Genomic DNA, 15045 nt, shown 5'->3' with positions numbered 1-15045 from the left:
GCGCTAAACTAGCCCTCCAAACAGCAAGCGTCTATATCCGCCCCTCAGGGCTTTCTCCTCCCTTTACCATAGAGGAAGGCAGCAGCTCAGCACCTGCCTGTGCCTTTGTAATTTGATGGACCCATTATTTTCATTTCCTGGAGATAGCCCAAAAAGGCAGAGAGTAGGGACAAAATCCTATTTGTGATTAAAGGAATTCTTTTTTTTTTTTTTTAAGTTTATTTATTGGGGGGAAGGGGCAGAGGGGAGGGGGGGAGAGAGAGAGAATCCCAAGCAGCCTCTGCCCTGTCAACGCAGAGCCCAACACTGGGCTTGATCTCATGAACTGTGAGATCATGACCTGAACTGAAATCAAGCCTAACTGAGCCACCCAGCTGTGAGATCATGACCTGAACTGAAATCAAGCCTAACGGAGCCACCCGGATGCCCCTAAAAGGGAATCCTTTCTACCACACTTCATAGCCCTGTGCTCCCACTTCTTCCCCGTCTCAGAGATGCTCCATTGAGAGGGGCACAGCCACAGTTCGACCCCCTTAAACACTAATGAGAACCCCCACCTACTGAGCGTTCCTAGTGCCAGCTGTGGTGTTGAGCCGCTTGGTACACGTGTCATGCTTCACCAACACGGTCTCATTTGATCCTCACACAGCTCTGTGTGGTGGGCATCGATACCCCTCACAAAGGAAGAGCTGAGGCTTGGAGGAGCTGAGCAGCGTATCCAAGCGATAGAGCGTGGACACAAACCCAGGTGTGTCACTCCCTTAATGGTGACACCAGCCATATGGTTGCTCTGGCCAAAAAGTGACTGACCCTTGATTCCTTTCTTGCCTTCACCTGTCACCCAGTCCTCTTGGCTTTATCTCCTAAGTATGTCCCAAATCCGGCTGCCTGTGTCAGTCTCCACAACGCTGGCTTAGTCCAGTCCTGGGTCAGTCTTTGCTTGGAACCCTTGGAACCAGCCTCTTAAACTGGTCTTCGTGCGTTACAGTCCATCCTCTCCACAGCACTGGAATGATCTTCTAAAAATCTAAACTAGATCACATCACTTCCCTGTTTAAAACCCCCCAGTGACTGCCCAGTTGCATTGCGAAGAAAATCTCACCTTTACCACGGCCCACGGAGGTCTGTGATTGGGCTCCTGCTGCCTCTCTTTCTTCATGTCCCCTGTCCTCCTCCCTGTCCCTCGGACTCACCAAGCCTGTTCTAGGCATTGCACGAGGTCCCGTGCTAAGAGTGCTCTTTCCAGATCTTTGCCTGACTAGCTCCTTCTCATTCTGGTCTCTGCTCAGATATCACCTCCTGGAAGGGGCCTTGTCTGATCACCTGTATAAAGAAGCACTTGGAAATATTGTTTGAAAGATACATTGCTTTCTAAAAATAGCCCAGTTCTAAAAACAAACTATTTCGGGTTAAGTTTATAGGGACTTTTTTCCCCTTAGCAGGCAAAGCAGCCAAAGTTTGGAGTGTATAAATTTTAAATGGTTACTTGGTAGTTACACCATATTGTTTCTCAGCAGGATACTGTAGAAGTCATTGTCCTACTAATGGTTACCTTAAAGCTAATGCATTGATCACAAGGTTTTTCTCATACAGAGTCTTTATCTAGCAACATAACAGCATCTAAGTGTTTGAGCCAAGAATTAAGTAGTTTACATGAGTGTAAGCAGAATGGGCTTAAAGCCTAAACTGGACACTGGTGTGGCTTGTGTTTTTTGTGTTCAAATTGTTTATTTTTTCTGGATTGTTTTTGTTTGATTGTCGTTGTTGGGTTTTTTTCCCCTTGTATCTTCATCTGATTTCCTAACACTTAACAAAGTCATTCACTCTGTACAGTCCATGTGCTGTCCCTCTTGGCTTAGAGGGTTAGTTCAAGTTTCTCTGCTGATATATGTGAAAATGTCACATTTAGAAACACCCTCTCCACCTGGCTTCTTGTCTCCAAAGAGCCGCTCCTTGCCCCGTCCCCTCACCCCCAGCACCAGCCAATCCCTTTTCTCCTTCTTGTCCACTTAGTTTTCTTTCTGCTAGGACTCCCAGCTCCCTGACATAAACAACATATTCAGGTCAAATTTGTAAAAAAATTCCAAAGAGCTGCCTCAGTTCTGTTGTTGCACTGGAATTATCATCACCATTGTCCCTTGTATGTGCCGTGTGCCCCTTCTCCCCTTTTGCACACTTCCTCCCATCTGATCCTTCAGGTAGTCCTGTACCTGTGACCTCAGGCTGCTATGGCTGAGAGAGAATTTAGGGGATTGGCCAGCGCCGAAGAGTTGGAGCTAAAGCCCATACTTCCTGCCTCCAGCTTTCCCACTAGCCTGGGTTCCCACTCAGGGACATATTTTAACAGAGTATTCATCATCAGGACCTAGGAAGTAATTTTTCCCTAGGAGATTTTGTTGTGTTTCTGGTAATGGGACTTACTTGGGAAGGGACTCCTGTCTATAATCTAGAACACATAAGATTAGCTTTCTAGTTTGTTCTTGAATTCCAGCCCATCCAGCATTTTGATTCATTCATATTCGGGGAGCAGCTAGTCAATGCCAGGCACCAGACAGAGGGTGAGGAAGACAGACATGATCCCTGCCATTACAGAATCTAGTGGGGATAAGACAGACAACTGGGTATTTGCAATATTTTAATAAATACCTTGGTCTGGGGACATACTGGGTAGGATAGAATCATGTAGCAGGGGCATCTAACCCAAACTTGACAGATGGGGAAGGCTTCCCAGAAGAAGGGACTTCTGATTTGAAGGCTGAAGGATGAATGAGAGTTTTAGCCAGATTGGGTTTGGGGTGGGATGGGCAATAAGGTTTCAGGAAGATGCAAGACAGTTTGAAGGCCAGGAGGTGAGAATGTGGTCCATGTCGTCTCCATTCTTGCTCATTACATCAGATTTCGTGATTCAGCTGTTGGAGAGACTAGGAAAAAAAGCAGATCGATGGCAAAAGGTATTGAGGGTATACTCAGGTAATACCTGTCTCTTTCTCATGTCTTCTTAACAGAAAAAACTCGAGTCTCCACCCCAATCGACCAATCCCTTCCTGGAAGATGAACCAGCGCCAGAAATGGAGGAACTGGCGATAGAGAAGGGAGACTTAGATCAAGTAAGTCCAGTTTGCATCTCCACATGTGACCTACCCAATGTTTGCTTCCGATTATGGGTCTGCTCGCTCTAAATATGGTCCTTTGGCTCTTGACCACATGCAGAGATGACAACTTTGGTGGTCTTAGAGAAAGCCTTTATCTGAAAACTGAATGGAAGAACAGTCCATCCTGCCCACCTCTGTTCCCCAAGAGCTTCCCCACTGGAATGACCGACACGCACAAGCTTCATTGGCCCGTGCAGTGCAGCGGTGGGAACTCCACCCTGCCTTGTCCATCACCTCCTGTGCCTGCCAGCCTAGCCCTCGATGGTGTCCTTGTCTGTCCGGTGACCACACCAGAGGCTCAGCAATCCCCCGTGAAGTTAGCAGCACCATCAGCTAGGAGAGGCCTCCACTCAGTGTAAGCCAAGCACTTGAGGTCTGGAAGCCATCGGGGCGGCCTGGAAACATCCAGGTGACCAATGGCATATTTGGAGAGTTACTTTTCAGAGCACACTAACACTTTCATTTCCTTTGGATTTTCTTTCCAACTCTAAATTTCCTCCCCCTCCATCCTATAGAATGGTGTTGCTGTTTCACTGCCATTTTATGGCAGAGTGGTTAGAGCAATAAATCAGACCTCTTCCTGTCTGGATTAGCGATCCCTTCTTTTTAATTTTCTACACTTGGCTGCTCGAGGATTAGTTTATAGTGTTGTTTTGCTCCAGACACCGCCAAAAGGGGGCTGGCTGGGAAGACCAGCCTGGGAAACCTGTAGCCATGCACTTTGCAGCTAACCCTGCATTCCTAGCACGGTGAGGGTAGGTGGACGATCGTGGCAGGAGCCGAGAGAACAGAATTTCCAGGAGCAATTCCGAAGCAATGTGGTGGAATGTGTCTGGTCCACTGATTAAATAATTGTAATAACGTGGATACTTCACATTTTCATGGGCTTTATAGTTTCAGATTCTTCTACATGCTGCGTTCCATTTCCTCTTCCCAACCCCTGCCTCTCTCTTTGTAGGGTTCTATATATGAGCTGTAGTGCGTGCTGCTCAGAGAGGTCAAGTGATTTGCCCAGGGGTACAGAGTTTGGGCGTGGAAGAGCAAGGACCGAAAGCAAGGTCTAGAAGTCAGAGACTAGAATTCCTTTCCTGGAGCTCTTTCACTACACCGGGGTGTCTCAGTGAAAAGTGGAGAACACAGAAATGAACCCCATGAATACAGGCAGATACATAAACTGGAAGGATACCTCAGGGCTATATCCCAGAGATCTGTGGGATTAGGTATAACTGATTTAAATATCGTATCAACTCTTGTGGGAGAAAACAGATTTCTTCCAACTAAAGAAATGCATCTCTCACATTTGGAGAGGAAGGACCCCGATAGGAAGGAGTCTGGACGTAGAGTTCACTTTTCTGGTGTGTCCTCTACCCACACTCCGTTGCCTGCACCTGTTTGAGCTTTGGGTGGTAGTTCTGTTTTCAGGGCTCTGTGTCTTCCCAGTGCTGGTGGCTGCCATGAAAAGTTATCCCTTTAGCCAGTCATCTCTGGATGTCGTTAAACTGGATTATGACAGCAGCCCCCGTTACTACGAAATCAGCTTGGTAGATACGATATGATCTGTCTCCCTCGTGGAACTGTTTGCTCATCCTGGAAGCCAGATGTTATTGTTGTAAGGACGAAGACTGCTCATTCCAAGGACACAGGACACAGATCCAGGGGGTAGGATCCAGGGGGTAGTCCAGCCAGACTCTGGTCCGCTGTTAACTGACCATGTGGTAGGTTTTTACTGTCTCTAGACTTACCTAGTTTTTTTCGTCTTTAGAGAGAGCCTGTGGTTTTCAAACTATATTCCTTGGTGCCCCATCCCATGTCACTGTGGGGAGTTGGGAGGAGATCAGGGCTCTGAGTCCCTCCAAAATAGAGCAGTTCTGTTCTGAGTCACATCTGTCATGGAATTCTTTCAAACCAGGGGTTTGAGATCTGTTTAAAAAGAAAGTACCAAAAACCCCTAGGCTAGATGACCCACCTGCAGTTTCCTTGGCCATTGCTTGTCAGTGAGGACACGTGTGCACCAGTGACTAAGGCCTCCTCACATTCCGTCCCCAGCCTCCTGCGGCCTCCCCTGCCCATGTCTTGCTGGTGGTCCATTAAGTGGGAGCTCCAGGATCTCCGTCTTCCCAGCCACTTACTGGCTTCTGGAGTTGAGTGCGCAGGAAGCGCGGGAGCCCCGTGGGGCCTCAGGGAGGAAGTCCACAGGATGCTAGGTGAGCCGAGCCTGCGGTTGTCTGGGGTTACCCAACTCACTGCATCACTGCATAAGTAGACAGTTGGCCCGCAAGGTGTAAGGGCCTCTCCCTGCTCGCTCCTGGAGTGTATGCTGTTGAGAAAGGGGTGTGAACTCGAGAAGAGGTATTTAGTTTGAGCAGTCAGTTGCCATCCTACTCCCAGTGTTAAAAAACAGCATCCGAAAGGGGACTGAAGGTGCCCGGAGACAAAGAAGTGAGGAATTTCTGGTTTAAAAACATACCCTTCTGGTGATCCAAGCAGTTAGATTTAATCTCTTTACACTGGATAGTAATAAAAGGAAATGGGGCCAGCTGCACAGCTCCTTACTGTGACAACAGTAACCTTCTATTATTCCATCTAACTCCGGGAGGAAATAACTTAAACATCTGCGGCTCTTGGACAGAATTCACACACTCAGAAATGCAGCCCGAATGCTACTGCTAAATGACTTAGTATGTACTTTAAGCTGAGAATCAACCCTTTGGGGAGCTGGCCGGTGCGAAGGGAGACGCCAGTTTGAGCTGAAATTCCAGCACCTCTTATCTAAATAGGAGCACAGTCATAAAGCAGCTATAGGCCGGAGGCAGCCCTGTGGACAAAAATCAAAAAGGAAACTTTGGGCAGTCCCTCCCATTATTCCCCTTTTGCTTCCAACTCACACTAAAAACGCTGCAAGGGACCAGGAGGCGAGGTGTTGGTTCTCCGCTCCCTGCCAGGAGCGGCATTAGTGGGCAGTCACCTGCCATAGGGTTGGGACGCCCGCACGGTCTGACGACGTTCTGTGGGTTCCATGGGGCCTCATCGAGCACATGGCCTGTGGAAGACTGACCATGATGAGATTGCTGGAATAGCATGTAGCTGTTTTCTTTTATCCCTTAGACTCTGTCTTTTTATGCGTATGCCGAGCGAGCTCCTCAGACTCTCTTCGACACAGATTTTTATCATATATTGCTTTTGCACACACATAAAAAGGAAAATAAGAGCGAAATAAATAGGTTAAGATACTCCTAAAACAACTTCACAGTCAGAGTCCAAGTCTCCTATACCACTTTTTAAAAAATCTTTGTATGCTGGGGCTCCTGGGTGGCTCAGTCAGTTAAGTGTCTGACTTTGGCTCAGGTCATGATCTCACGGTTGGTGAGTTCGAGCCCCGCGTCAGGCTCTGACAGCTCAGAGCCTGGTGCCTGCTTCTGATTCTGTGTCTCTCTCTCTCTCTGCTCCATCCTGGCTTGCACTCTGTCTCTCGAAGAAGAATAAATGTTTTTTTTAAAAAAAAAAAGCTTTGTATTTTTAAATAATTATAAAGTCATAAGTAGTTGCAGAGTGCAGAGAGGTCCTGTGTACCCATCTCCTCCTAGCTTCCCCCAGCGGTGACAGCTACCATAACTAGTGCATTATTAAATCTGTGAAATTGATTCCAACCCCTGTTGTACTCAGGCTTGGAGGTCTGCATTTTCCCACACTGTTGTCGTCCAGGCCGTCCAGAGCATGGGTGACGTGCCACTGCTTGAGTGCTCCACCACCATCTCTGGGGTTATCTGCCAGGCTGTCCACAGCCATCTCTCAAGCTTTTTATCGTTATTTCTTGCTTTTTAAAAAGAAAATACCAAAATTAGAGAAAAGTCTTAAGAATATTGCAAGAACTCTCAAGTATCTTTCACCTGGGTTTACTAATTGTTAGCATTCTGCTACATTCGCTTTATCATTTCCTTTTTTTCCTTCCCATTTCTGTCTCCCTCTGTCCCTCTCTCCTCACTTCTCTCTCTCTCTCTCTTTTGGAACAGTTTAAGTTAGCTGATATCATGTCCTTTACCTCTAAATATTCCTGTGTGCATTTCCTAAGAAGAAGGTCATTCATTTAAATCACCACAGATCGAAATCAGAAAATGTGTTTCAGTGCAGCACTATTACCTAATTTGTAGAGCTGAAATCTCATAATGTAGCCATTCTAAGGTGATAACTTAAACTGTTGTCAGTAATTGGAAAATTGCACATAAATTAGTGAACAAAACCAAATTCAAAATATACACGTTGGTTTAAAACATGACAACATCTGGAGTGCCTGGATGGCTCAGTCGGTTAAGCGTCCGACTTTTGATTTCGGCTCAGGTCATGATATCGTGGTTTTTGGGATTGAGCCCCATGTTAGACTCTGTGCTGGCAGCATGGAGCCTCCCTGAGATTTTCTCTCTCTCTGCCCCTCTGCTGCTCATTCTCTCTCTCTCAGAATAAATAACCTTTTTAAAAAATTAATTTAAAAAATATGACAGCATTCTATATTACATAAGTTATATTCCAGTTTATAATTAGCAGAAGGTATCCTGCAGATGTATGAATATTTTGGTCAAGGGAAGAACATGTAAATAAAGGGGATAATTATAATCCTTATAATGATTATATTTTTTAATAAAAAGATACTTGGGGGGGCGCCTGGGTGGCGCAGTCGGTTAAGCGTCCGACTTCAGCCAGGTCACGATCTCGCGGTCCGTGAGTTCGAGCCCCGCGTCGGGCTCTGGGCTGATGGCTCAGAGCCTGGAGCCTGTTTCTGATTCTGTCTCTCCCTCTCTCTCTGCCCCTCCCCCATTCATGCTCTGTCTCTCTCTGTCCCCAAAATAAATAAACGTTGAAAAAAAAAAAAATTAAAAAAAAAAAAAAAAAAAAGATACTTGGGTGTTGTGGCTATATTTCCTAATTCTAAAATCAGGACACCTAGTCTTAAAAAAGTTAGACAAATCAGATTTGCCTCTTCATTTAAAAATCACCTTATTGGGGCGCCTGGGTGGCGCAGTCAGTTAAGCGTCCGACTTCAGCCAGGTCACGATCTCGCGGTCCGTGAGTTCGAGCCCCGCGTCAGGCTCTGGGCTGATGGCTCAGAGCCTGGAGCCTGTTTCTGATTCTGTGTCTCCCTCTCTCTCTGCCCCTCCCCCGTTCATGCTCTGTCTCTCTCTGTCCCAAAAATAAATAAACGTTGAAAAAAAAAATTTTTTTTAAATAAAATAAAAATCACCTTATTTGAAAGAATAAAATACTAAAAAATAGGTAACTGACATGGAAAACGTAGAACAATTAGGTAAGGACCACCCCCACACAGCCATCATACTATGTCATGGATCCACCATGTTAAACTGATGGACATGTGGGAAAAACTCCTGGGGCACCTGTGAAATGAAGGTGGAACTTTGGATCCAGAGTTCAAACTCCACGAACCCAGTCTTGGGAGCCCATTGTAGTCTCACTCTGAGACCTGACTTTGGCAGTGGCTTTGGGACAATAAGGGAAAATAACCCAGATTTTAGGAAGCACCAGAGTTTCTAAAAATCTTGCAAAGAAACAACAACAACAACAAAAAAACAAAAACAAAAACAAAAAAAGTAAAGACATGGAACTCTCAAAAGGTGAAAAGGGAAGAGAGCTAAATAGGAAATTGAATGGGATATGTCTAGGGTTGACATTTAATTTTTGGTGTTCATTTCCAGTTTGTACAGATGCTTTTAACCATTAGAGTGTTTTATTTTTAAAAGTTACTAGAAGGGAATCATTCTTTCTATCTATCATTAGGGGCTCAGCTTTTCCTGTATTTATTAAAAGATACGAACAGCTCAATTCAGCAAGTATGCTGTGGGTGTCAATTTATGCCCAGTTTGCACTCTAGTATCAACCCCAACAAGGCCTCAGGGTCCTTTTGTTGGTGTTTGACAATAAATAGAATTGACGTTTTTTAGGAATAGAACAAAATATGTAGGAAGATCTTTGCTTATTTTTTTAGAGATTTAGAAAAGGAATTAGGGAGCAAATATAGTTTTTTAATGCTTGCCTACCTACATGGTCTGTATGTCAGTGGTTTTTAAGTATCAACTGGGGACCAGTGCTAGCCCTGTTTTACACTGGTCCAAGGCAAAAAATAAAGACAAAACTGCCTGCTGCCTGCCCAGCTAGCAAGCTGGTATAGGGTCACCAACTCTCTGAAAAGGAAGGACTGCCCTCATGCTGGTATGTTCTCCCTATAAAATGTTTGGGTATAAAATACTCTTTTTTTCAGGAACCTACCGAGAATGGAGAGGAGCAAAATAAAAAGTCAGCAACGCTATATTGGTCCCTTATGCTTCTTTTTCTTACATTTACTTGTCAGTGAAATTCAACAATCTAGGAACCATTGCAGGAAAGCAATGCTATAATAGAAAATTCTAGTTTAGGAGATAGGAAGCTTCACTGTGTGCCTTTGGGCAGGCCGCTAGAACCCTCTGAGCCTTCCGTTCTTTAGGTGTAAAGTAGTATTAATTCCTACTCTGAGGGTTGTTGTGAGGAATAGATGAGATGTTACTTCATATCAAAGAGCTTGGTCTATGATAACCGTCAGTAAATGGAGGCTATGAAAAATAGATCACATGGGCGCGCCTGGGTGGCTTGGCTCAGGTCATGATCTCACGGTTTCGTGAGGCGGAGCCCCGCATCAGGCTCTGCGCTGACAACGTGGAGCCTGCTTGGAATTCTCTCTCTCCCTCTCTCTACCCCTCCTGCGTGCTTGTGTGCGTGCGCTCTCGAGCTCTCTCTCTCTCAAAAAAATAAAGTAAAAAAAAAATAGATCACATGAAGGCACTTTATAAATTTTAAAGCACTGTACAAATATAAGGTACTGTTATTCGCCAGGATTTAAAATTTTAAAACATCAGTAAGATGATGAATAGCTTCCAGATCAAAAGTACGTGTGTTATCAAAGTAGCAGTAAATCTTTCAACATGCGAAGCAAGTCAGTGATGCTAACAAAACTGGCTCATTGTTCACAAACTGGCATGAATCATAATGCAAGACATAGTCCCAGTTTAGTTACGTGGAGTGCTTTTAATCTGTGTTAGGAGTGAACTTTGAAGGGATGTTTTCTTTGAAACTGCTTGAAAACTTGCAAAGATGGCTCAAGTATAGGTTTCTTCTTTGTTTCCTTCCTTTACAGCCAAAGAAGCCTAAAGCCCCAGACAATCCGTTTCATGGCATTGTTTCCAAGTGTTTTGAGCCTCATCTCTACGTGTATATTGAGTCCCAGGACAAGTGAGTGATGAATATTTTGCTGTTTTCTACTGCATTTCTCCCTCCTCCGGTCACGGGTGGGCCTCACGAGGGCGTGACTCCTTCCAGAGGCTGAAGGAGGGACTTGGCATGGCTCCTGTGACGCCCTCTGGAAACCTGCTAAGGATATTTTTTATATCTTACGAATGTTATCACTCATTGTGTTCATAAATCTTAGAAGCCTGAATCTGACTCAGATAAGCTCCCAAATGTATCCCAACAACCCCTTCCCCTGTGTGCACACGTCAGCCCACAAGCCTTGACAATGTCAGGTACTGGAAACCAGGGAAAGAAAGCCTAATCTCTACTGTATATGTTTTCAAGTATCATTTGCTTAAGTTTTCATTGCAAAATAATTTAGACTTACAGAAAAGCTATACAGAATTCTCATATGCCCTTCCCCCAGAGAATGCTACCATTTTACATTACCGTGGTTCTCAACATCAGGACGGAAACACTGTGGCATGAATGTCCATTTTCTGGCCTGAGATCCCATCATGCATTTAGTTGTCAGGTCTCTTTAGTCTCCTTTAACCTCGAATATACTCCCTCAGTCTCTCGTTCGTTGGTCTCTCATGACCTTGACGCTTTACAGAGTACTGGCAGATTACTTTCTGTATTTGTCTGATGTTTGCTCTTGATTAAATCCGGATTATTGCATCGCAGGCAAGTATACCATAGAGGCGATGCTGTGTCTCTCTCGGTACGTCATAGCGGGAGACACACCATGTGGACCTGTCCCCTCAATGGTGATGTCAACTCTGATCGCTTGCCTCTGGTGGCACTCACTAGCTTTCTCTACTGTGCAGCTACTATTTTTCTCTTTGTGCTTAGTAAGTATCTCACGGTGGGACACTTCGGGACTACGTAAATACCCTGTTTCTCCTCACACTTTGCCCACTCGTTTTGACATGCCCTGATGATTTCTGCCTGAAGCAATAATTTACTGTAGCATTTGCCAAATGTTCATTTTCTGTTCCCATCGTTTCTCCCGAATTAATTAATTGGAGCTATTCTGTAAGGAGGCGCTTCAGTATGGATTCAGTATGGATGGATTCTTACTTCCTTTCATGGATTATCAGCCATTTAATATATATACTTTTTACAAACTCAGGGGTTCTCAGAAATGTCCACAAAGCAGCCCACCACAGCCAAGTTTCCTCACAGCCAGGGAAGTGTGTTCAAACTCCAGTGTCCGTAATTCACGCAAAGGAGGAAGAGCCCTCCTCATCCCTGAATCTCTGTCCCCAGCCAGAGGAACTGTTGAAGGCCCTTCCACGCAGGAAGGCAGAGTTTGGAAAGGTCAGGTTTCTGGAGACAGGCTGGCCCTGGCTCTGAGAGGAGGCCTTGTAGCCTAAAGAACACACTTGTGAGGACCAGACGGTGGCTCATTGCAGGGAGTGCAATAGCGTCTGTGAGAAAATTCTCGAGGAGTTCTCTGGGAAAGCATTTAGGTGCTGAGACTTAGTTTTTTGGTTTTTGTTTTTAATCCCCCTGTTGTGTAGGTTAGCAAATTCTTGTTTCCGAGTATGTTTTGGAGGTAAACCATAAGATTAAGAGACTATTTCAAGTGGAATCACTACACGGAACATTATTATTATTTGCCTATTTGATTTTATAGATTGTGTCTACTCTTCTCCTCCCAGATTACAAAATGTTTCATGTTAAAGCCTTAGAAAATAAACTTTGTAGAAGAGCTTCTGTGCTAACAGATACAACCTCCCGCCCCTCCCGCGCCCCCCCCAAAAAAAGAGTTGCTTTCACATTTCACCTTGTAGAGCCAGTCTGCCTCCTCCTCTCTATCCATTGGGCTCATGTCCGAAGGCACACACAAAGGCAGTTATTAACTATTGCCATTTGCTTCTTTGAAACTCCATTTTCTGTGTTTAAAAGTTTTTTCTCAGGATGTTAATAAGACACCTCGAGGGGCAGGGGAATGATCAGTTATTTGCCTATTAGATTAACAGGTCTTAGAGCAGACCCCTTGGATGACTCTTCTTGGACAAAGCCCGTCTTCTCTCATCAACCCAAACTCTTTATTTTTCAAAAGGTTTCAAAGCCATCGGGTCCCAGGTTTAAAGTGCATATCGGAGATAACCACATACGTTCCCCAAATCCACCTGGTCTGGAGAGTCATTTTTCTGAATTATTACAATTGTGGTATCTACTCTTTTCACATGGCCTTGATTCATATAAAGTGTACTCATTGTCCGTGCTATTTCAGGCAGAGAGCCAGACCTCCCTTCCATAGGGACTCTCCATTTCTCTGTGAAAAATGAAATGCTCGCCACTCATCCTGCCGTCTGGCCTCACTGGGATGTTTCCACAGGGCTGGGGAAGCAGTGGGAGCTGCTCGTAGGAGAACTGCGTAGGTTGTGCTCTTGTCACTCCAGAATAAGCAACAAAGGCTTGAAGTAGAAAATAGAGTTCAAGAAATCCGTTTCCTCGGCTTTTAAAGCAGAGAATCGGGCAAAATAATGCCTAAAGCTGTGTGGTGATTAACCTTTTTTGAGTCATAGATCCCCTTGAGAGCCCGATGAGACTGTAGACTCTCTTGCCAAAAAAAAACCCCAAAAAACAAAAAAATCACATAACCCCCCCCCCCCCACTATTTTGAGTACAATTTCAAGGGGTTCTGCAAAGCCCTTTCTCCCTTTTGTCAGAGAGTCTTAAGACTGGGGAAGAGACTCAGGTGGGGACTGATTTTGTACATGTTACATTCTTGTAGCTCTGACTCAGAAATCTGCAAGGGAGGAAAACCTTAGACCATTCACAAGCTCCCAGATGACAGAGACCCAGCACGGTATTGTGGACAGAGCGTGGGCCTGGATGCCAGACAGACCTGGATTTGAGTCAGAGCTCCGCACTCACTAGCCTGGGACCTCAAGCGTGGTACTTGACCTGTCCGAGTTTGTTTTGTCCTCTCTACAGTGAAGTCAGTACTGTTCCCCTCACAAGATTGGTGGCAAAGGTGAATCGAGGTGACGTGTTGGCATTTGGCACAAGTGGACAGGAACTGTGCCTGCTGCCCCCCGCCAGTGGTCTTGTTCCGGACTCTTAAGCGGTTGTGTGGCCCGATCAGTGTTCCCAGCTTTTTGCTGGCCCTGGCATGGGGTCTGCCGTCTCCTCTCCCCAGCCTCCCACCTGCCCGAGGAAAGTTCTGGCGGCACCTGCCCCCACCAAAAGCCAAACAGCGGTAGGAGGACTGCAGAGCCGGCACCTGGTGAGGGGGCAGGAAGCAGGATATTCCCAGAGCCATCTCCTCGGCAGGCTGGGCGAAGCTGTCCTTCTGTGCATTAGGTGGCTTTCTCAAGTTTTGTTTATGTGCAAGAAAGAAGTTAATAATAGAACTTTTACTCTTGGGGATGTAGTGATTTTCTCTTGGAGATTTCCCCACGTCAGCACTTCCTCCAGATCGTAGATGAGAGGGCCCCATTCCCCCTCATACCTCAGCGTGCGTTTCCTGTAAATAAGGGCACCGTCTACCTAACCACAGTATACCTGCGAGCATCAGAAGTTAACTTGATCCGCCATTACCATTTAACTCACGGACCCCATTCCTCTTTACCAGTTGTCCCGATCAGGTCTTTTCTGGACCCAGAGTCCGTGCCAGGATCACAGGATGCATTTATTTGTCACGTCTCTTTGGTCCCTTCCATCCAGAAAAATAACTCATTCTTTCTTTATCTTTCGTGACCTTGAAATTTTTGAAGAAGCACAGGCCAGTTTGTGGAATGTCCCTCAGTCTGCGTTCGACTGTTTCCTCATGATTTATGATTTATGCAGAAATAGTGCCGGGCTCTTCTCAGTAATTTATGTCAGGAGGCACACTGTCAGTTTGCCCTACAGCTTGTGGTGTTCACTTTTATCACTTCAGATGGAGTCCGCCAGGTTTCTCTATTTATTAATAAGTCATTAATAATTAATAAGTGTCAGGAGAAACGTTGAAACCATATAAATGGTCTTTTTCTCATCTTTCACCTCCCCCTAATACTTGTCTGAATCATTTATTACCAAGATCGTTGCCAAATGGTGATTTTTCTAATACTGCCATTTCTTCTACATTTATGAGTTGGCATTATATTTTAAGAAAAAGCTTTCTCTTTTCCCCATTTATTGTATCAGCACCTACTCATCGATTCCTATTTTATTCAATGGGTTATAGCCGTTATTACCTTTTTTTAAAGCTTATGTTGGAATAAATTTAAACCTACATAAAAACTTCAAAAGTAGTGCAGATTTCCCGTATTCCCTTCTCCCCGAGTTCTCCTAATGTTAACATCTTACGTAACCATAGAACAGTTCTCAAAACCAGCAAGTTAACACTGGTACAGTACTCTTTCCTAAACTCAGACTTTATTTGGGCTTCACCAGTTTTTCCACTGATGTCCTTTTTCTCTTGCAGGATCCATCGTTATTTTAATGCTCAAATTGTCCCTGATTTGGCCTTGGAACCCCCTTTGAGCTGGTTTTTCGTGCTTTTTGCATATTCCTATCATTTCTGGGGCACTTCCTTTCTGGCACAACAAAATATACCAGGCCCATCTTGTACTTTCCTACCCCAGCCCTGGAGTCATCTGTTTTTCCAGGATCCCTTGTTTCTTTG

At 45.1% G+C, this 15045-nt stretch overlaps 1 protein-coding gene across 3 annotated transcripts in view; it reads left to right on the top strand.

The window, feature by feature from the left end:
• The window catches only part of VPS53 (VPS53 subunit of GARP complex), a 150943-nt gene that overhangs the window by 85808 nt on the left and 50090 nt on the right, over positions 1 to 15045 (top strand). For all 3 annotated transcript variants that reach the window (XM_043585515.1, XM_043585516.1, XM_043585514.1), the window contains 2 exons: positions 3006 to 3107; positions 10327 to 10421. In XM_043585515.1, coding sequence (XP_043441450.1) covers positions 3006 to 3107; positions 10327 to 10421 — 197 coding nt within the window. The remainder of the gene's footprint in view (positions 1 to 3005; positions 3108 to 10326; positions 10422 to 15045) is intronic.

Source organism: Prionailurus bengalensis, chromosome E1 (genome assembly GCF_016509475.1).
Source record: "Prionailurus bengalensis isolate Pbe53 chromosome E1, Fcat_Pben_1.1_paternal_pri, whole genome shotgun sequence".
Lineage (NCBI taxonomy): Eukaryota > Metazoa > Chordata > Mammalia > Carnivora > Felidae > Prionailurus > Prionailurus bengalensis.
This window is presented reverse-complemented; position numbering and strand designations above follow the sequence as displayed.